The sequence below is a fragment of the Pituophis catenifer genome, unplaced genomic scaffold, assembly GCF_029215685.1.
Source record: "Pituophis catenifer annectens isolate HBS135680 unplaced genomic scaffold, rPitCat1.0.hap2 SCAF_1, whole genome shotgun sequence".
NCBI classification, from domain to species: Eukaryota; Metazoa; Chordata; class Lepidosauria; order Squamata; family Colubridae; genus Pituophis; species Pituophis catenifer.
In genome coordinates, this window is record NW_027256881.1 from 350930172 (window position 1) to 350953130 (window position 22959).

Sequence of the window (22959 nt, forward strand, 5' to 3'; positions counted from 1 at the left end):
CTTAAAATTAGAAGAATGGTACAATGAAACATGGAAACGTGAGCCCTGAGGATTCAGAGAGCAAGAAGAAGGCCGCGTATAAGCGGCCCCAAAGCCAATGACGCTGCGATTTTGACCAGCTCGGGGAGGCAGGACAGAACGGGAAAGGAGAAGAAGACGGGAGAGAGACGGATTTGAGAATTGCAGGGTTGCACAGCAACTGGAGAGAATAGCGGAAGCCCAGATAGGAAAGAGAAGGAAGTTTTTACTGACAAAGTGTTTGGCGATCTCGCTGCTGAGAATATAGAGAGAACCAGAAGGACGAGCGAACTGGATTAAATATCGGTGACTTTTGGAGCGAGTGAAGACTTCTAGCTGAGATAAGAACTGAAACTCAGTGGATCAAGGAACAATCTATATCATCATAAAGCTAAGGATGATTTGGGGGTGAATATCTATTCTCCAGACCCCCCCCTCCCCTAATAGGAATTTAGCGTGACATTGAGCCCTTTCCTTGTTTATATTAATTAGGTGGACAAACAGAAATAAGAGTGGGGATTAAAGAAATTCCCTTTTTCTCTTTGAGAAAAACTTTTAGTATAAGTGTATATATTAATTAAGATCTAATAGCTTGAGTAATTAATTATTTACTAAGATTTATTTATTATTCAACATAAATTGATATAATAATTTGTATATATTGTCAGATAGAGTTTACTTGTGTACTTTAATAGGAATGAAATAAGGGAGATAGTGGATTGATTGTGCATATTTAAATAGATTTCATAATAATATTTAATATTTAATAATAATAATACGTAATAATAGTAGTGTATGATAATTTGGAAAAGTTTTCTTTGTTTAGCAAACATGTCAACCACAGTAACTGCCACTAAAGTAGTCAAAAAGTATACACCCTCTACAGCGGCATCCTCACCAATCACAACGCCTCCAGGCTTAAGGAAATCAGCGGAAAATTTACCAACAGCAGAGAAACCAATCACAATGCAAGGAATGCAGACAATGTTCCAAAATATTCAAGAGTTAATTGAAAAGAACCAAGAAGTTACATCTAAAAACTTCGAGGACCTGAAAACAGAAATGAGTGAATTACGAGGAGAGATGAAACAAATTAAAGAGTCATTGGGAGAGATGAGATCAACTCTGACGAAACATGAGGAGAGATTGACTGAGGTTGAAAAATCTACCGAAAGAGTTGAAACTCAAATAGACATTTGTGAAAGGAGATGTGCTCAAGCAATCGGGAAACTCGAAGAGGAAGTAGTATTTTTAGAGATGGAGAAGTCTGCTTTCTTCTTACGTTTGCAAAATGTGGCGGAGGATAGAGAGGAACGGTTAGAGGACATTGTCGGAGAAGTGATAGCTGAAGCAGTGGGGAAGAACAAGGAAGAAGTTTGTGGCGAGATAAATGAGGCCTATCGTGTTTATACCAACTATGCGAGGTGGCATAATTTGCCTAGAGAAATACACATAAGACTTACTAAAAAGGCGCTTAGAGACCAAACCCTCCATAAGGCCAGGGATCAGAATATTACATATAAGGGACGGCAAATTACATTCTTAAAGCAGATCCCTAGAAGGGTGTGAGAACAGAGACAAAGTTACCAGTTTATAACCTCGCAATTAAGAAAATGCAATGTGCCTTACTGATGGTTATTGCCGGAAGGACTTTTGGTGACCTGGCAAGATCGAAAGATAAAAATTGAAAACATACATGGTTATTGCCGGAAGGACTTTTGGTGACCTGGCAAGATCGAAAGATAAAAATTGAAAACATACAGGATGCACAGGACTTTTGTGAAAACTTTTTTGGACCCAATGAAAGGGAAAGAGAGAAAGAAATAGATAAAAAGAATCAGAAAGAGCAGAAAGAGGAGTGGAGAAATGAGAGAGGAATACAGGCATATCAAGGAAAGGGGAAGCAAAATGTGGGGAGGGGGGAGGAAGGAGAAATAGAAGAATACGGGATTGAAACTCGCTCAGTAGCTAAAATTAAAGGGACCAACAAATAGGGATGGATCAAGGAGTGAGACTATTGACAGTTAATGTCAATGGCCTCAATGCTCCGGCTAAGAGGAGACGTATATTAACCAAAATTGTGAAAACTAACGTGGATATTGTTTGTATGCAAGAAACGCATATTAAATTGTCACAGGCTAACCTATTGAAATGTCCTAAAGCAGGGAAATTGTTTGTAGCGGCCTCAGAGGAGAGAAAGAGAGGCGTTGCAATGTATGTAAAAGAGTACCTTTCCCCAAAACAACTTTTTGCAGATGAAGACGGACGAATATTAATGTTAGAGGTGGAAATATTTCAGAGCAAAGTATTACTGATAGGAATTTATGCTCCAAATTCTAAACATAAATTGTTCTTCCAAAAAATAGAAAGAGAAATCCGTGATTTGGACTATGAGCAGGTATGTCTCCTGGGAGATTTCAATGCAGTTGTCAATAGGGTACAGGACTATAAAGCAGGGGAGAATCAAAAAGGAAAAGGAGAACAAGATAGGATAATCTTACCAGTCATTTGCAATGAAATGAGAGAGGAATTAGGACTGAAAGATACATGGCGTGAGCACAATCCGACCAAAAAACAATTTACTTATTACTCATCCAGACATAAATCGTGGTCCAGGCTGGATATGATTTGGTTGACACAAGAACTTAACTCCCTAGTAACAGAGATTAGAATTATGCCGAATGACTGGGCGGATCATCATCCAGTACTAGTTACATTAAAGAAGGAAGAGAAAAATAGAAGAAGATGGATGATGAGGCCAGAGATTTTAAAAGAGACTGAGTTCATACAGAAGCTTAAAATAGAAATACCCCGATTTTTCAAAGAGAATAAAACACCAGGAATGTCACTGCAAATAATATGGGATACCGCTAAGGCCTTTATAAGAGGGATTAGTATTAAATATATGGCCAATAATCACAAAAAGGAAGAACAAGAAAGAGGTGAGCTTATAAGTAAATTAACAAAGGCGGAGGAAAAATTACAAGATAACCCACTCTCTACAGAAGCAAAAGAACAAATAATTTTACTAAGACATCAGCTTAATCTCCTAGAATTGGATAAAATGAAAGATAAGATAAGGAGAGCAAAACAAAAACACTTTGAATCAGCTAATAAATTAGGAAGATGGCTGACATTTAGATTAAAAAAAGAAAAACAGAGCAGACAAATAGACCAATTGGAAGATAAGGAAGGGAATTTATTAAAAGACAAAAAAGGAAAGGAAAAATTGCGGTGGAATTCTATAAAGACTTGTATAAAAGGGAGGAAATTTCATCTGATACAATTAAAAATTACATAGAGAATTCGGATCTACCTAGGATATCTAATTTAACGAAAGAGATACTAGAAGAGGAAATTACTTTAACAGAGATTGAAAAAGCAGTAAAGAAACAGGGGAATCTTAAAACCCCTGGCACAGATGGACTTCCAGCAGAATTATACAAGACAATGTTTGAGGTTATGGGTGAGCATATGAAGGATCTATTTAATGAAGTACTGGGAAAGGCGGAAATCCCCCATTCGTGGAGAGAAGCAAATATTAGTTTGATTCCTAAGGAAGATCCCCCCCCATTGGATATAAAAAATTATAGACCGATTTCCCTGTTGAATTCAGATTATAAAATTTTTACTACAATTTTGGCAAATAGATTAAAAGGTTTTCTGAATGAGTTCATTCACATGGATCAAAATGGATTTTTACCATCATGACAATTGCGGGATAATATGATATTTATGTTAAATATATATATATATATATATTTAATTTGATTTATATGCCGCCCTTCTCCGGAGACTCAGGGCGGCTTACAATGCGTTAAGCAATAGCCTTCATTCTTTTGTATATTTTATACAAAGTCAGCTTATTGCCCCCACAAACTGGGTCCTCATTTCACCTACCTTAGAAAGGATGGAAGGCTGAGTCAACCTTGAGCCTTGGAGAGATTCGAACCAGCAGAAAGTGCAGGCAGCTGTCCTTAATAACAGGGTGCACTAAACCCCTGTACTATCAAGGCTCTTGATTAGAATACTATTAGAATACTATGAAGAACACCCAGACAAACAGGTCACACTAGTTTTTATAGATGCCATGAAGGCATTTGATTAATTGGGATTAATCCAAGGCATTTGGTTAATTGGGATTTTATAATAGCCCAGTTAGAATATATGGGATTCGGGCAGAGGTTTATAAATGCGATCAAAGCTATTTACTCCAAACAAGTGGCTAGACTATTGATAAATGGGGACTTGACGGAAGAATTCGTAATTGGCAAAGGCACAAGACAGGGATGTCCCCTATCTCCTTTACTTTTTATTCTATCATTAGAGACCCTATTACGTAAAATAAGGAAAGAAGAAAAAATTAAAGGCCTTAAAATTGGACAACAGATATATAAAACCCAGGCCTTTGCTGATGATATGGTTTTTATTCTCGAAGAGCCCATAGAATCCTGTTTACACCTGTTAGAGACAATCGAAGAATACGGGGCGGTAGCTGGACTACTAATTAATAAGAACAAAACAAATATACTAACTAAGAATATTCGAGAAGAACCTAAGAGAAAGCTACAGGTGGCAACTGGATTAAAAGTAGTCAATAAAGTTAAATATTTGGGAATTTGGCTAACCAATAGATGTTCGAGTATACAGGAGGATAATTACAATAAATTATTAATTCAAATTAAAAAAGATCTAGAGAGATGGGGTAAGATACAACTCTCACTATTAGGGCGAGTTACAACTGTGAAATCCTATGTTTTACCAAAGTTTAACTTTTTATTTCAGACTGCACCAGTGAGCTTAACTAAGAAATTTTTTATAGACCTGAATCAAATAATATCGAAATTCGTTTGGCAGGGGAAGAAACCATGGATTAAAAGAAAGATGATGCAAGAAGTAAAGGACAGAGGAGGCTTAGGACTCCCATGTTGGGAGATGTATTACTTAGCGGCCTTATTAACCTGGGTAAAAGAGTGGATTACCTTATCCAATAACCGGCTTCTTAAACTAGAAGGCTTTGATATACAACAGGGCTGGCATAAGGCACTTTGGCGTGAGAATATCCCATTGAGTAAATGGTTTACCCGACATTATTTAAGAAAGATCTTAATCCAAAATTGGGAAAAGATTAGTAAAAAATACTACGTTAAAACGCCCTGTTGGTTAGCCCCCTTAGAAGCAGTGACATATCCCAATCTATATAATATGGCTAAAAAATTAACATACAAGGACCTACTGAATTCACAAGGGAAATTAAAATCCAAACAGGAATTATCTGCCCAAGGAGTACAGATGGATTGGTGGAGTTATCTCCAAATTCAGTCTAAATATCAAAAGGATAGGGATGGAAGAGGGATTGAGGGAGGATTACAAGAATTAGATAAAATTTTGATGGGCCAAGAAAAGGGTATGATCTCAAAATCTTATAAACTGCTTATGAAATTAGAGATAGGTGAAGAAATAGTTAAAGACTCTATGATTGCCTGGGGGAAGAATTTTGGTTATCCAATACACCTAGACAAATGGCAAGAGATCTGGTGGGATAATATGAAACTTGTTGTATCTACGGCCTATAAAGAAAATATCTATAAAATGATCTATAGGTGGCATTTACCGCCTAATAGACTAGCAAAAATGTTCCCAGGGCAATCGGCGGAATGTTGGAAATGTGGAGGGGATCATGGTACTTACTATCACCAATGGTGGTTATGCCCAAAGGCAGTGATATTTTGGGGGAAAATCCAAAAATGGCTTAACGAGATATTAGTGTTAAAGATTGACTGGCGACCAGAGACATGCCTGCTCGGTTCCAAACCGGAAAACATAAAAAAGGACTTATGGTATTTGGCATTACATATAGTTACAGCGGCGAGAATGATATATGCCCAATTTTGGAAGAACCAAGATATCCCAACAGAGGAGGCTATTATAAAAAAAAATTTGGAATGTGCGGAAGCGGATACACTAACTAAAAAGTTACAGGATAGAGAGCAATCACAAGTAGGTTTAGTTTGGGACAAATTCTATAATTGGTTAGAAAAGAGGAATTTATAATCTACATTAGGTGAGGACTGGGATTGGAAGAGAAATATATATTATATAGGATAAGTGTGGTCGGATAGACCTAAGTGATGCATTAAGAGATATAAGATGTTCTGCCTTCTCCGGAATATAATTTAAAGTTATAGTACCAAATACGTGTGTATTAAGGTGCTATATGGAAGTCTATATATTTATTGTTGTATTGTTATGTGTGTTATTTTATGTTGTTTGTCTTTTCTTTTTAAAGGAAATGTAAATAAAGACTATTTTTTTTAAAAAAAATGAAACATGGAAATTTGCATTAAATGAGAAATTGACTTGTGATATTAAAATTAGAAGTGGTATATATAAAGAAAATGTTTTTTGGAACACTTGGCAACCATTTGTGGACTTTGCACTTGGGAGATTGGATGAATCGGCACCAGTACCTTATCAAAGAGATTTCTGGAAGAATTGAAGACTTCAAGTTCCTAAAACTTCCTTTCCGTTTGTATAGCACGTTGGGGAAAAAAAAAATTTCTTTCTTTACTATTGATTTTTTGTATTGATTTTTTTTCCTTTTTGTTATTCTTTAACAATAAAAATATAATAAAAATAAAAAAAAAGAATGTGATAAGATTTTTTTTTAAAAAATGATGACATGAGGGAGAAATTTGTTCATAACAGAATTGCTTATCAAGTGGTTACAATTTATCTGCTTTCAGCAACAATTACCCAGCCTTTTGTTTATCATTTCTTCAAATGAAGAAATGATAAACAAAGGAAGAGCCTTGGTGGCGCAGTGGACTAAAGTCCTGGTAAGTAGTACTTAGCTGCCAGCTGCCTGCAATTACTGCAAGTTCAAATCTCACCAGGCTCAAGATTGACTCAGCCTTCCATCCTTCCAAGGTAGGTAAAATGAGGACCCGGATTGTGGGGGCAATAAGCTGACTTTGTATAAAAAGAACACCGCTTAGGGGGGACCAAAAGCCCTACTAAGCAGGTATATACAGAAGTATAAAGGCTATTGCTTAACGCATTGTAAGCCGTCCTGAGTCTCCGGAGAAGGGCGGCATATAAATCGAACCAATAAATAAATAAATAAATAAATAAAGTATCCTTGTATTGTTCAGTGCCCTGTGTGGATGGAAAGCTAGTTTTTAAAAATGTGTTTATTATTTCAAGGAGGAAATTTTCTCATTTTAATCTTTTTAATTTAGTTGTTTTTTTAATATAGCATTTTAAAGGATTTGGTTCAGTATCAGTTTTTTTAAGCAGATATGGATCCCTCTCTCTCTCTCTCTCTCTCTCTCTCTCTCTCTCTCTCTCTCTCTCTGTTAATTTGCAATATATAATTTTTATGTTTTAAGATAATCACACTCCAACCTCAACTTTTTGCTTTTACACATTAATCTATAACTAGCCATTCCTATAACATCAAATCTTTCTAATCATCAAAACCAAAGTCAAAGTTTCATTTTTTTTCTTAATAAGCACAAATTCCAGAAATGATAGCCAAATGAAAACATATTTTCTTCTTTGAATAAAATTATCAATTTAACCGTTTCTGCTTTATCTTTTTTGCTATGGAAATAAAAAGTCCCCCCCTTTTTTTTTCCAGTAAGGTCAAAGAATTTGAAAAAAAAACCCAATAAATTTTGTAAATAAAAATGGTGACAGGTCACAAAGATTACTAGATGCAAACAGTATTAAGTTATTTTGATAATATCCCCCTTTCCTTCGAATGGTCTGTCATGTGAGAAAAAGAAACATAGAAGGAGTGTGTGCTAACTGACCCATAAAATAGCAAACTTCAATTCTGTGATTTTCAATAAACTTTAACAAAATGTCTATGGCAATATAAGGTAACGTAACTGATATGTTCTTTGATTAAGGAGAATACTTCTTTGTTGATGACAATAACATTAGTGGGAAAATAATTGATAGGCTGTTAATTATGAATACGTATGACTACATCATCTATTTCTTATGCATAACTCATTTTCTCCTCCTTTCTCAAATGTACAAATATAAGTGCATCCTTTGGTCTTCAAGAGATCCTCCCACTATTCTCTGGAGAGAACTTATCCAGGGTGCAACAAATAATTCTGCTGTGAGACTTGATTATTGATTTTTGGTCCTGCATTTGAATCCACTGTGGTTTTGGGAGGATTAAGGATTAAGCAGTTGTAATAGCCAAATAAACATTACAGACAGTCCTTTTTTAGCAACAAGGATGAAATAGTATCTTTGCAATACATCACGTGGATGGGATTGGGACAGTCAGCTGCAGTTGCCTCCCCCTGATCATCCCAGCTTCCCCCCCATCCCAATCACAACCCACCACAACCACCCTTCTCTGGCAGCCCCTCCACATCAGCCCCTCCCCCGTTGCCTTCCCCAGGCGCATTGCCACAGTACAATTTGACCTGTCAGATTTGTCACATGGAACAATTAGCTGCATGTGTCTCATCTGTTCCCAGACCAAAACTGGTCCCAAAACTGGACCACAACTGGTGCATATGTGTAACAAATAATGTGCAATTATTTGTTGCACATTGACCTCCTCCTCCACCGCCTCCTGGAATTGGGGTCCCCGTGTCACAAGTAAATGCCTTATTCTCCAATAGAGGAACTGTATATACTCAGGGTATTAGGAGTTAATTTATTTTTCCTCTCTTAATATATTCATATGTAACCACTCCCATACTTTACTCCGCCTTGTGAATATAAAAGGAGCTGTATGCACCTCCTCCTTGCTTCTATCTGTGATTACTCAGTGAATATAGAATGCCTACTGTAAATAAACAATGTTATGTTTGAATACTTTATATTTAAATCATTTATTGAGTCTGATCCTTAAAATTACGCAACAATCTGGTAGCAGAGGATGGTTGAATTGACTCAATAAAACTCTAGATATGCCTAAGAGAGAAAACTCCAGAAACAAAAGAGAAAGACCCAACACCAGGGCACACAGTAAAGAAATGGAAGTGGATCAAGAAATGATCGATGAATCCACAACTGTAATATCAAGAGAATCTGAAGACTGCACTACAGATAACGAGGAGATAATGGATGAAACTGATGACCAAGAAGAGAACGAGATAGAAAACAACGAACTCAGGTCAGAGATACTGAGACTTTTGAAAAGTCAAAAGGATGACGAAAATCTCATCGCGAACCTCCAAGACATAATAAAAAACAATGGAGCAGCGAGAGAAAAACACATCACAACAGATGAATCTAAAGAATCAAAAATGGTGAGCGAATTGCCTGTAGATAAGAATATAGCAAAAAAGAAGACTAACGGTCCCACACAAAATTTTGAATGGCAGCCATCTTGGTTCCAACAGACCACTAAGATGAGTGAAGCAGAGCCAATCAGAAAACAGAATTCAAAATATCTGGCGCGAAAAGCCTTACATGATGCAAAAAGCAAAAAAGAGAAAATTTACTCTTCAGAAGAATCAGACACAGACATTGAAGAAACTTCAATCGAAATGCAAATAGAATCAGCAATGAACATGCTTTTTGCAACATTCGGTCCAAAATTAAAAATTATAAAAGAATCAACAAAAGCTAGGAATCGAGAAATAAAGAAAAGACAAACAAGCAAGCAAACATCTCAGAATCTATCCGCTTCTATACAAACGACAAGAGCACCGACGCCTGAACCCAGAGAGTCATGCAAATACTACCCCACGCCACAGACGATCCCAGGAACCAGCGATCTCAACAAGAATCATCTCAACGAAAAGAAACGAGCGCCTGCCGTCACCTGGACACCAAGATCGAACCGGAGACCGATTCATCGGAAGAAGAACGCTACGAGGGAGCTGCAGCAGCGAGAACCTCTCCCGACAGCTCCAGAAGCGAAATGAGTAACGCGCATGTGCAAACCTACGCAGACAACTACGGAGGACATAATGAACAGAGAGAGCCATTCAGATTCGTTGCAAGCATACCCACACCATTCTGCAACTATCAACACTTGCAAGATCACGGACTACCTCCAGTTGTAAGTAATGGATCTAACAGTATTGGGAATTTGCCCAATGATTTCCCAAAACTGAGAATAGATGGTATTAATTTGCAGGAATGGTGTCAACAACTTCAGGTTGTTTTTCTAAAAGAAAACTTATTATTCTTTATTACTAACCCCCCCAAAAGACCTTGGACTCTAAAATTGGACTGCCTACACCACAGAGCATTTTACTTATTAATATCCAGTATATCTCCTGCTATATACCATAGTATTAAGCATAATTTGACTGTCTCAGAAATTATTCAATGCATGTTTAAATTGTTTCATAGTGAAAGTGTAGCAACTACTACAAGAATGTCTAAAGATTTCTTCTCAGCTAGGATAAAGCCAGGAGTTACCATAAGTGAACATTTAATATCTTTAAACAAAATCAGAGCAGAGCTACATTTAAGGGGAGAGATAATTTCAGATCAAACAATGAAGAGTGTTATCATTAATTCACTAGACCCATCATGGGATAACTATATATCACATTTAGACACAATTAATTTAGGATACTTGTCCATAGAGAATTTATCAAATAAGCTAATAGCTGAAGATAATTCAAGAAGGAGTCGCTGTAATAACCACATAGAACATAGACAACATAAGAGAGTAGCATTCCAAGAAAAATATCGTGAATCAATTGAATGTCACAACTGTGGATCTAAAGAACATTGTAGAAGAGATTGTCCTAAATTCCTTAGAGAAAGGCAAAAACCTGACTATAGAGGTAGATACCATAACAGACAATCATCCATAGGTATAGAAGCTCACCCAACTATAGAGAACATAGAGGGGGCAGGGATAATTCAAGAGATAGAAGATCTGGTTCACTAAATGGATTAAACAAACATAATACAACTAACATACAACAGCCAGGGGACAATGATTGGCTCATTGATTCTGGGGCAACTAATCACACAACACATAACAAAAGTATATTATCTTCATTTATAGAAGATAAATTTGTAATCAAAGTAGCTAATCAAGAAAAAGTCCAAGTTGTTGGTAGAGGAAATGTTAACTTACCCGGTCTAGGAAAAATAGAGGGGGTATTACTAATACCAGAAATACCTCATAACATACTTAGTGCAATAAAACTAAGTAGAGATTCTGACATAAATATAGTATTCTCAAAAGGAAAAGCAACACTAGAGAAAAACAAAACAAGTTTAGGTAGTGTGATTATCAAAGGAGGTCTACCATATTTAATCATAAAAGAAAGATGGTTACACAACATTAATTCCAACATGGATGATAACGATAACATAGATAATGCAGATAATAGCAATAGTGATAATGAGGAACATGAAACAATTCATAGCCACAAAGACACATCTATTAATGACACATCCAATAACAAAAAACCCACAATTGGAAAACCAATCCACGATGAATGTGCGCATATTTTACATAGGAAATTAGGGCATGCTAGTTTTCCTGTAGTACAAAAGATGATTGAACATGCTGAAGGTGTTAAAATAAAACTATTGTAAAAACTATTTGGAATGCTCAGTATGTAAGTCCACAAAACTCAGAACTAGCCCCAAACCAAGAAAGGCAACAAGATCAACTAATCAAATTTTTGATTTGGTACATATGGATTTGGTTGGTCCATTAACACCATCAATCACATATAGAAAATGATACTTTCTGACTATTGTAGATGACTATAGCCGTTATGGATTTGTCTACACTTTAAAACACAAAGATGAAACATTTCAAAAAATTAAAGAGTTTTACAAACGTGTAGAAACACAACATAATATTAAGATAAAACAAATCATGACAGATAGGGGATCTGAATTCATGTCAAAAGAATTCTCCCAATGGCTAAAAAACAAAGGTGTCAGCACTCCAACTTATGCTCTCTTCCAGTGCTGTCATGAAGACCAGAAGCACTGAATTATTGCTGAGATGAACTTTTACCTAGTTTTCTGCATGCAAGAGATAGGGTTTTCTGGGGGATGAGGGTGGGGGTCACATTCCTGTGAGAAGTACGTGCCAGGACGGAGAGATGGATTGGCTAATGGCCAATGAGAAATCGGGTTGGAGAGCGGAAGAGGAGGGGGTTGGAAGGAGGGGCCAGTTGAGCTGCAATTAGCCTCAGAAATGTCGGCTATTTCTGTTCTTAATAAAGAATGATTCATTAGAGACTGCGCTTGAAAATGAAACTTATTTTAAGACAGAACCGAAACCTGACAGACAGCTCAACTCTCCTCCAAATCCAGGCTGGCTGAGTTTAAATCATCCCGTTCCCTCCCACACAACTGGTCGGACGGACTATGGCTGAAGCCAAGCTATCGGAGGAAAGCCTGCTTCAAGAAACGGGAGGAGCAGAAGCGGTCGTGATTCCAGCCAACTTGGAAAATACAAAGGTTCAACTTTCTCCACCTTCCCCCCCCGCAGAACTTCAAGCAAAGAAACGTGAAGCAGATAAGTACCCGGGGACTGTGCCAAAAGCCTTAAAGGCGGAATCCCCTTTTGCAAAGTTAAAAGATAAAGAAAAACCCCTAAGTGAATTGGGAAGGGCGAGCTGGGGATGGAAATGGCAGTGAAGCCCAGACAAGGCAGCACCTCCCCACCCCAGGATGAGAGACGAGGCAGAGGACTATCAACACCAGGGCTGGCCCTCCAGAGCTCAGCACAGAGAGGAGAGGGCAGAGAGGGAGGAGCCACCCCAGTTCAGAGGGAAGTTCGATGGTGACCCAGACAACCTCGCCCAATTCCTCGATTCAGCTGAGATATACATAGAGCGGTTTGGACACCTCTACCCTTTCCCCAGAGCCCTAGTGAATGCTATCAGGGAAGGGCTGGAGGGAGAAGCAAAGAGGTGGTCAGCATCACTCTACAAATACAGGGCCCCCCAGCTACAAAATGTGGATGGGTTCTTGCAACTATTGAGAGCCCATTATGAGGAGGAGGAGGAGGGCCCCTATGTGGAAGACGAACTCAGAAACCTAATGCAGAGGGGGAAGCCTATCAGAGAGCATATCCGTGAATTCAGGAGAGTCATTGGGACACTGCCTCCCCTACCAGAGCGATTGCTGGTGTATTTTTTTAGAACAAGCCTAGATAAAAGAATTTCCCAAGTGACTGCCTATCGTGACATCCCAAACCGACTCGCTGAATGGTTTCGGGTAGCGATAAAAGTCGACAGAGGGCTGCGGGCGACTGACACGTCAAAACCACCAGAGGGAAAGGAGAGAGGCCGACCAGACCAGGGGCCACTCAACAGACGAGAAACCCCAACATCACAGCCCTCCTACAGACCAACTGCCCCACGGAGCCCACTGAAATGCTACAGATGTGGGGGAAGTGGCCACATAGCAGCAAGATGTGGAACGCCTAGACCGGGACCAGCTCCACCGCCCAAAGCACGACCGGAACGAGGGCCCAACCGCGTCACCCACGTACCGCAGGAAACTCCCCAAATCCCTGAGTTTTTCGCTCATCTGACCGAAACCAGAGGAATCCCAGATGAGGGAGATCAGTTCCCCGAACCCTATGACACGGAAGACGAAGGCGAGGATGACCCGATGGTGAGTGGACCCGTCCATCCTTTTCTTTTCCCCATACGCCTAACAGCCCCCAAAACAGGGGCCCAAGAGACTTTCCAAGCCCTAATAGACTCGGGTAGCACACGGTGCCTAATCAACCTACCCACAGTTCTAAAATTGGGAATCCGAGCTAAACAGCTCAAACAACCAATTCGCTTCGAGCAAGTTGATGGGTCCCTAGTGGGAGGAACATATGCCACACATTTGACTGAACCCGTGAGACTAGAACTCGCAGATCACTGGGAGACGATCCGCTTCATAATAGCCCCCAAGATGACAGAACCAGTCATATTGGGACTCTCATGGCTCGACAAATGGGGCCCAATCATTTGGTGGCAAGAGGGAACCCGCAGGCTGAGAATAGCAAAGGGGCCCCAACCCCTGCCGCCCCGACCAGAAGAATTCCCTCCCACGCTGAAACCCCAAAGCAGCCCTCCACTACAGAAGAAAACACCACCAACACAAGGGTCCCTCCCAGAAGGTGCAGCAAAACAATTGGCAGCCGCACCCACCACCGCTTGTAACGCAAACCAGATCCCAAGGGAGTACCAAGACCTTGCAGGGGTATTCAGCGAGGCCGAGTGTGACATCCTGCCCCCCCACCGCGAGACCGATTGTGCCATCGAGATTATCCCAGGAGCGAAACTACCCAAACCTAAAATGTATGCCATGACGCCCCGAGAAATGCAGGAAATGCGGGACTACATAGACAAAAACTTACAAAGGGGATTTATTGAGCCAGTGAAACCAAGGGTAGCGGCGCCGGTCATGTTTAAAGAGAAAAAGGACGGCTCCATGAGACTGGTGGTCGACTTTCGAAGTATCAATGCTGTTTGCGTACACAACTTGTACCCCCTCCCCCTCATGAAAGACATGTTAGCCCACCTAGCTAAAGGAAAGGTTTTCACCAAACTAGACCTTCGAGAAGCTTATTACCGAGTACGCATAAGGGCAGGAGATGAATGGAAAACAGCATTCAACTGCCCCCTGGGCAGTTTCCAGTTTAAAGTAATGCCTTTTGGATTGCAAGGAGCCCCGGCAGTGTTCATGCAGTTAATAAACGAAGTCTTACATGAACACCTTTACAAAGGGGTCCTCGTCTACCTGGACGATATTCTTATCTACACGGAGACCATAGACGAACATATACCCCTCGTCCGCCAAGTACTGGAAAAACTGCTACGGGCAAACCTATATGTCAAACTGCCAAAATGCAATTTCCACCAATCACGGCTAGACTACCTGGGCTACCGAGTATCAAATGAGGGGATAGAGATGGACCCAGCCAAGGTCCAATCAGTTCTACAATGGCAGCCCCCTCGCACCCGCAGACAATTGCAAAGTTTTCTAGGTTTTGCGAATTTCTACAGACAATTCATCCCCTCGTTCGCGAAGATTGCCAAACCTTTGACAGACCTCCTAAAGACAGGAAGCCCAGCGATGAAACCTCGCCCGGGACAACCCCTACAGTGGGACCTGACCTGCCAACAGGCATTTGAGACGCTAAAAGGACTGTTCGCGAAAGAACCTGTCTTAAAACACCCGGATCCAGAACAGCCTTTTGTCATCCAAGCAGACGCAAGTGATGTGGCAGTAGGAGCTGTGTTACTCCAAAAGAACAACCAAGGGGATCTACAACCCTGCGCCTACACCTCCCTCAAACTCACCGATACGGAAAGGCGATGGGCGGCGTGGGAGAAGGAAGCGTTTGCAGTAAGGTGGGCCTTGTTGACCTGGCGGCACCTTCTAGAGGGAGGCCAGAAACCATTTGAAGTCTGGACTGATCATAAAAACCTAGAGGCTCTAAAAACCCCACGAAAACTGTCGCCCAGGCAAGTACGGTGGGCACAATACTTCAATCGTTTCAATTTCGAGCTTAAGCACATCCCAGGTGGGAGAAATTTCCTGGCTGATGCCCTCTCCCGGATGCCCCAATACAACAGTGAGCGGGAGCAGGTAGTGAATGCCATCATCCCCTCCACCCAAGCTGCGGCCCAAGTGATCACCAGACGGCAACGACGTGACCAGCAAGGCCAACTTGCAAGTGACTTAACTGCAAAATTAAAAAATGAAACGCTGACAGACCCCTGGTATCGAGACAATCAACATCTCTTGACAAAAAGAGATGAACTAGCATGGAGGGGGACAAAGCTCTATGTCCCACAGAGTTTACGCATCCTGATTCTCAAGAGGAGCCACGATGTTAAACCAGCAGGACACTTCGGGTTCCTAAAGACTCTGCACCTAGTACGGAGGCAGTTCTGGTGGCCACATATGAGAAAGGACGTAGACAGTTATGTAAAAAGCTGCACCATTTGTGCCACGATGAAGACAAGGCCAGGGTGCCCGCCTGGATTGTTGCAACCAGTAGCTGAGCCAACAAGACCATGGGAGGAGATTGCAATGGACTTTATAGTAGACCTACCGAGGAGTAGTGGAAATACAGTGATCTGGACTGTAATAGACTTATTCTCCAAACAGGCACACTTCATTCCTTGTAGTGGACTGCCTTCAGCCCGTCAGTTGTCCAAACTGTTCCTGAAACACATTTACCGCCTACATGGAGTCCCCAGGAGAATCATTTCCGACAGAGGGGTCCAGTTCACAGCAAAGTTCTGGAGGGAGTTTCTATGATCCATAGGTTCATCCCAAGGGCTCAGCTCAGCATTTCACCCGAGTACCAATGGGGGGGCAGAAAGACTGAACGCTATGATAGAACAGTATTTAAGATGCTACGTCGACTACCAGCAGTCCAATTGGGCAGACCTCCTATCTTTTGCGGAGGTTGCATATAATAATGCTGTCCACAGCAGCACGGGGCTAACCCCGTTCAAAATAGTGAGTGGCATGGATTTTGTTCCCATGCCAGAATACCCGAGGGAGCCCCCTTCCTCAGTCAGTTTGACCGACTGGATGGCAATGTTGAGACAAACTTGGGAAAATGTTAAGAGGGTGCTGGCAAAGGCGGCTCAATCTTATAAGGACCAAGCAGACAAGCACCGAACTCCCCAAAGACCATTTCAGCTGGGAGAGAAAGTTTACCTCTCCACCAAGTACTTGAGACTTAGACTCCCGAGCAGGAAATTGGGCCCAAAATTTATAGGACCATTTCCTATAATAAAAATAATCAACCCCGTTACGGTGCAATTGCAGTTGCCACGGCTTTTGGGGAAAATTCACCCCGTTTTTCACAGTAGCCTTCTAAAACCTGTAGTGGGGTCTACTTTAAGGCCAACACCACGTGAACCCCCTGGGCCCCTGGTTGTTGGGGGCCAAACGCATTATGAAGTGCAGCGGATTCTCGATTCAAGATGGCACAGGGGGCTCCTTCAGTACTTAATTAAATGGAAGGGTTACCCATTGTCAGAGGCTTCCTGGGTGAAGAGCGCAAACATCCAAGCTGATCGCCTTATAGCAAAATTCCATGCAGACCACCCGGGAAAGCTGGGAGGGGGGGGTGCACAGCCAGGGAGGGGCTGATGGGACTAATCTTCTTGTGTTTTCCCTATGGGATAGGTGATGTCGCAGAAGTGAAGGGAGAGGGGCCGGATGTCAGCACTCCAACTTATGCTCTCTTCCAGTGCTGTCATGAAGACCAGAAGCACTGAATTATTGCTGAGATGAACTTTTACCTAGTTTTCTGCATGCAAGAGATAGGGTTTTCTGGGGGATGAGGGTGGGGGTCACATTCCTGTGAGAAGTACGTGCCAGGACGGAGAGATGGATTGGCTAATGGCCAATGAGAAATCGGGTTGGAGAGCGGAAGAGGAGGGGGTTGGAAGGAGGGGCCAGTTGAGCTGCAATTAGCCTCAGAAATGTCAGCTATTTCTGTTCTTAATAAAGAATGATTCATTAGAGACTGCGCTTGAAAATGAAACTTATTTTAAGACAGAACCGAAACCTGACAAAAGGGATGCTACATTTCACGTCTAGCCCTTTCTCTGCATTTCCAAATGGAGTAGTAGAGAGAAAGAACTCAACATTGCAAACCATGATTAGATGCACATTAGAAGATGCTGGCTTAGGAAAACAATTCTGGTCAGAAGCATTACAATATTCCAATTATACACAAAATAGAACTTGGTCCAGCATTATAAACAAGACACCATATGAATTAATGTACAGTAGAAAACCCAAAATAGCACACATGCACATATTTGGAGTCACAGCGGATGTACACATACCAAAACAATTGAGGCGTAAAGGAGAGAACGTGTCCAGAAGACTTAGATTCATGGGATACGAAACAGGCACAAAAGGGTACAGATTTATTGATAATGATAACAAATTTATAATTTCTAGAACAGCTGTATTTCATGAACAGGCCAATTGGTCTAAAATACATCTTAATGAAATATTCCCAATCACAAATTCAGACACTGAGCATCAAGATAAAATAGATAGAGAAGAATGCAATCACAACACACATAGATACAAAAATAAAACATGGACAAACAGTCAACACAGAATAAAGACAGATTCACTAACAAAAAAGGAGGCAAGATACTTACATGATAACGATAGTAAACCAGAAAAAAACAATCAGATGTAAGAGAAATCAAGTGCCAAACAAATACAAAGATTACGTAATGTACATGGATAGTGAAACATCAATGGCAAACACATACGAGGAAGTATTAAAGCTCCCCACTGAAGAAAGAAAAAAATGGGAATTAGCCATGACCAAGGAGATGGACAGTTTACAAGAATTAAATGTATTCACACCTACACCTGCACCTAAGTATAAAACTATTATAGGCACCAGGTGGATATACAAAATTAAAAATCTGGAAGAAGGCAACCCATTATACAAAGCTAGATTAGTTGCACAAGGTTATGCTCAAAAATACCCTGAGGATTACACAGACACATACTCTCCCACAGTAAGAACTGAGAGTGTCAAAACAGCTTTAGTTATAGCATCTGCTCTTAACCTTGATGTATTCCAATATGACATACAGACCGCGTATCTACACGCAAAACTTGATAAAGAGATATATGTAAGAGCACCTCATAGTCAATACACAAACAAAAATGAAACGTGGTTATTAAATAAAAGTTTGTACGGATTAAAACAATCTGGCAAACGCTAGTATGAATGTTTAGTCAAAGTACTCAAAACTATGAATTTCCATGCCACTACTGCTGACAACTGTTTCTTTGTCAAAAAAGAGGGTGACTCATTAGAATTTGTGTTAATTTATGTGGATGATATTTTGTATATAGGAAAACATAAAGAAAAAAGAGATACATTTGTAACAAAACTAAATGAACATTTTTCTTTAAAATCATTAGGGAAGGTAAATAAATATCTTGGAGTTCAAATCAGTAAGACCAAAAAAGGATTCAAACTTTCTCAGAAAGATAAGATTATAGAACTCCTAAACAAGTGCAATTTAAATGATGCTAAGCCTTGTGACACTCCTATGCAAACTGACTTCTTAAGGAATATAGATGAATCATCCCCTGAATTTAAGGATAATACACTCTACAGATCAGTTATTGGTTCCCTTTTATATATTTCTAATTGGACTAGACCTGATATTGCTTTGCCTCTCAATTTGTTATCCAGGTACGTTAGCAAACCCTTTATGTATCATTGGGAAGCTGTTAAAAGAATATTAAGGTACTTAAAACACAGCTTAGACTTCTGTTTATTACTGGAACCTAATAATGTCAAAGAGCCCATCCTCACCTGTTACGCTGATGCGGATTGGGCAGGTGATACCATATGTAGAAAAAGCACATCTGGTTATGTATTTTTTCTTAACGATTGTCCAGTTTACTGGTATACTGGAAAACAGGATTTAGTAGCCACATCAACAACTGAGGCAGAATATGTTTGTTTGTCTAAAGCCTCCAACAATCTTGTATGGTTTAATGATTTATTGTCAAATACTTGGAAGAAACCTTCATTACCATTTGTTATACACGAAGATAACAAAGCTGCTATTGAGATATCTAGATCTGATGCTATTGGTCAAAGATCCAGACATATAGATATAAAATTCAAGCACGTGAGACAATTATCTCAAGATGGATTTATTAAAGCAGTTCATTGCGAAACATCAGAACAAATAGCTGACATATTGACTAAGCCTTTGCCATCTAAACAACACAAATATTTAACTTCCAAACTGCAAGTTTTGTATTGTTCTGAATCTGAATGTAATTATTGTTATATATCGAATCGGCATTTAGAGGGGGATTTGTCACAAGTAAATGCCTTATTCTCCAATAGAGGAACTGTATATACTCAGGGTATTAGGGGTTAATTTATTTTTCCTCTCTTAATATATTCATATGTAACCACTCCCATACTTTACTCCGCCTTGTGAATATAAAAGGAGCTGTATGCACCTCCTCCTTGCTTCTATCTGTGATTACTCAGTGAATATAGAATGCCTACTGTAAATAAACAATGTTATGTTTGAATACTTTATATTTAAATCATTTATTGAGTCTGATCCTTAAAATTACGCAACACCCCGGCCCTCCCCATTCTTTCATCTCTCACCACATGACAATCGCTCTTGGCAAAAAGAATTGGGGTGAGGCAGACTGCAGCCAGCAAAGGCAGGACATGACTGGTGGTCTCAGATGGAGACTGATACAGAGGGCTTCCTAGATCAGAGGCTCCTTTCAGAGAAGGGCCCTCTTGAATGCCTCGTGATTTGCCCCACTTCTGTCTTGGTTCCTTCCATCCAGGAGTGATCAAGAATTTACTCCCAGCAGGAGAACTGTAGGGACAACGCAGCCCTGCCTGCACCCATAGTGGATGACAGCTCATGTACCTCGCTTTGCAAACTGGACCCTCTGGGCTGTGTCAATCATTAGCAAACTGAAGCTCCGGGTTGAGTGCTGTGAGGTAGGGACAGAACCTTCCCTGCCCTTGTGCTTGCTCCATTCACCTCAACCAAGCGGGGGAAGCTCATGGAAAGTTTAGGGGCAAGCACGATCACTCCTGCTGTGGCCCAGTGTGTCCAGTTTCCAATGAAGGGTACATGAGTTGTAGCCCACTGCAGGTGTTGGGCAGGACTGTATTCTCCCTACAACTATATGGGGGGAGCAAATTCCCAATCACTCCTGGAGGGAAGGAGATGAGGCTGAAGCAAGGCAGCTCACAGCAAGTCAAAGGGTGCCCCTGTCTCTGGAAGGAGCCTCTAATATAGCAAGCACCCTGTAGGTGTGTCCACTGGGATAACCAGTCACCTCCCACATTTGCTGGCTTTGCTGGTGGACAGAGCCCTTTTGTTCTGACCCAGCCTTAGCAGAACCAAGAAACAGACTCCCTGTCCTGAAAAAAACCCACAGTAGTTATTTAGCTACTGCAAATTCATGGCATCCACACACAGAAAAGTCCGGGCAATAATCCTTCCAAGACCTTATCAGCTCCTTGGATAAATGCCAGGCTGGGAGCTGCCAGCCACAAAGCTGTAAATTAAACTCTTTCAAATAGTCTCTGAGAATCACGATGAACAATCTTCCAAAAGAAATCCAAATGGTTGTCTCCTGCAACCACCCCTCCCGTTTCCTCCTTTTTATTCCCCAGCCAGGGAGGGGCCATTCACTGTCCCCATGTGCCTTTCTTCCCGAGTCAGCTCTTGATCCTCAGTTGTTCCCCACTCCTGACAGCTCTGCGCATACACGCATCTGGAACAGGCCCCAGCTGTTCCTCTTCCCTTCTTAGCTCCAACTCTGAAGGCAGCCGGGGAATGTCGGATGGCCCTGGCTCTATCTCTGATTCTGACACAGAACCTCCATCAGAGCCTTCCCCAGACTCCAGGACTGGCCCAAGTTCCTCCCCAACCTCCTCATCATCTGAATCTGCCGCCAGCTCCACTGGCAGCTGGCTGGCCATAACAACTTTACTTACTCCAGCCCACCTGGCCCCAATCCCTCTTCATCTAAAGCTATTTTATGTGGGAGAAGACAAAAAGAATGGAAAAAGGACTCTAATTCCAGTAGGCAGGAGGAGGAGTTTGGTGTGGTGGGAAGGACCTTCTGGGACCAGTTTTAGTCTGGGAACAGTTGAGATGCACATGGGTAATGATCCCACATGGTTAATCTCTCAAGGCAATTGTCCCACAGTGAATTTCCCAGGGAGAGGCAGTGGAGGAGGGGCGGATGGGAAGGGGCACCAGGGATGGGAGCCTGGGGTTGGGCAGCCAGGGAAAAGATTCATTGGGGTGGGTGGCATGGTGAGGTTAGAGTTAGGGCTGCAGGAAATATGGTAGACCCTATATTGACAATATTCACAGAGCTGTAAAGCATACAGAAACTGGTGTCATTCCATAAGTGTTGGGACAGTTTCGCTTAGCAAACACTTCTAGCATGATTTTGATAGCAGCTACCAGTGGCCCCATTCAGTTGTGGTCACTAGGAATCTGATGGCCGCTTCTGTAACTGCACCATGTGGCCGTGTGACAAAGTGATTCATTCTGCTTCCCTCTGGCTGTTTGTGCAGCATTGCAGAAAACTCTGGAGCTCCAGAGTGCTATTGCAAATTAGTAATTATTCTCTCTGTCAGAAAATGAATCCCCCATTCTAGGTTAGGGCTCTCTGATAAGTTTCCAGCCTTTACTTCTTCTCATCCCTATAAGCACTCTGGAGAATAGATTGATCCCCTCTTCTCTGTGACAATCCCTCAACTATTGGAAGACGGCTATTTATGCACTTTTGGGGTATAACCATAATGGCCACATCACTGTGGAAATTGTTTTTAAATAACACTGGTTCCCTTGGCCAAGAAACAGGGATGAACACCATGCCCAATAGCTGAACATAACCTGATAACTTAGCTTTCCTGGTCCAATGCCATGGAGGACTTTCAATGTGATAACCTTGAGTTGGGCATGGATGCAAAGCAGAAACCAATGCAGCTTGTAAAACAGGGCTATTACATGGGTCATACTAGGGGTAGATAACATTGTCCACCCTGCTTCATTCAGCACCAGCTGTAGCTTCCAAATGCTCTTCAAAGGTAGCCCTATGTAGATCACATTGTAAAATTCAAAGGGAAGATGACCAGGGCACGAATGACTGAGCACAGGGAATCATGATCCAGGAAAAGGTCCAACTGGCACTCTATAAGACGTTATGCAAATGACCACCTAGTCACAACTAGAAAGAGTTCTGAGTCCAGGAGGGCAGGAAGGCCCCATCCCCAAGAAGCAGCTAGGACTCCCCTTCCACTCTGTCCCACCCAAGCCCAGCCCCAGAAGTCATTCACACACCCTGCACCCACGTATCTCGGGGCCCTGCAGCCAGGCCACCCCCACCTCACCCCCTGCCTCACCTTGCAGCAGAAGCCACCCCCAGGAAGCCCAA

The 22959-nt window shown here is 41.3% G+C and overlaps 1 protein-coding gene across 1 annotated transcript in view; it reads left to right on the plus strand.

Moving 5' to 3' along the window:
* Positions 1-849: 849 nt before the first annotated feature.
* Positions 850-22959, plus strand: part of LOC139312952 (vomeronasal type-2 receptor 26-like) — a gene marked incomplete at its 3' end in the record, with an annotated part of 53912 nt that continues 31802 nt past the window's right edge. Inside the window, exon 1 of the mRNA XM_070938190.1 lies at positions 850-1442. Coding sequence (XP_070794291.1) covers positions 850-1442 — 593 coding nt within the window. The remainder of the gene's footprint in view (positions 1443-22959) is intronic.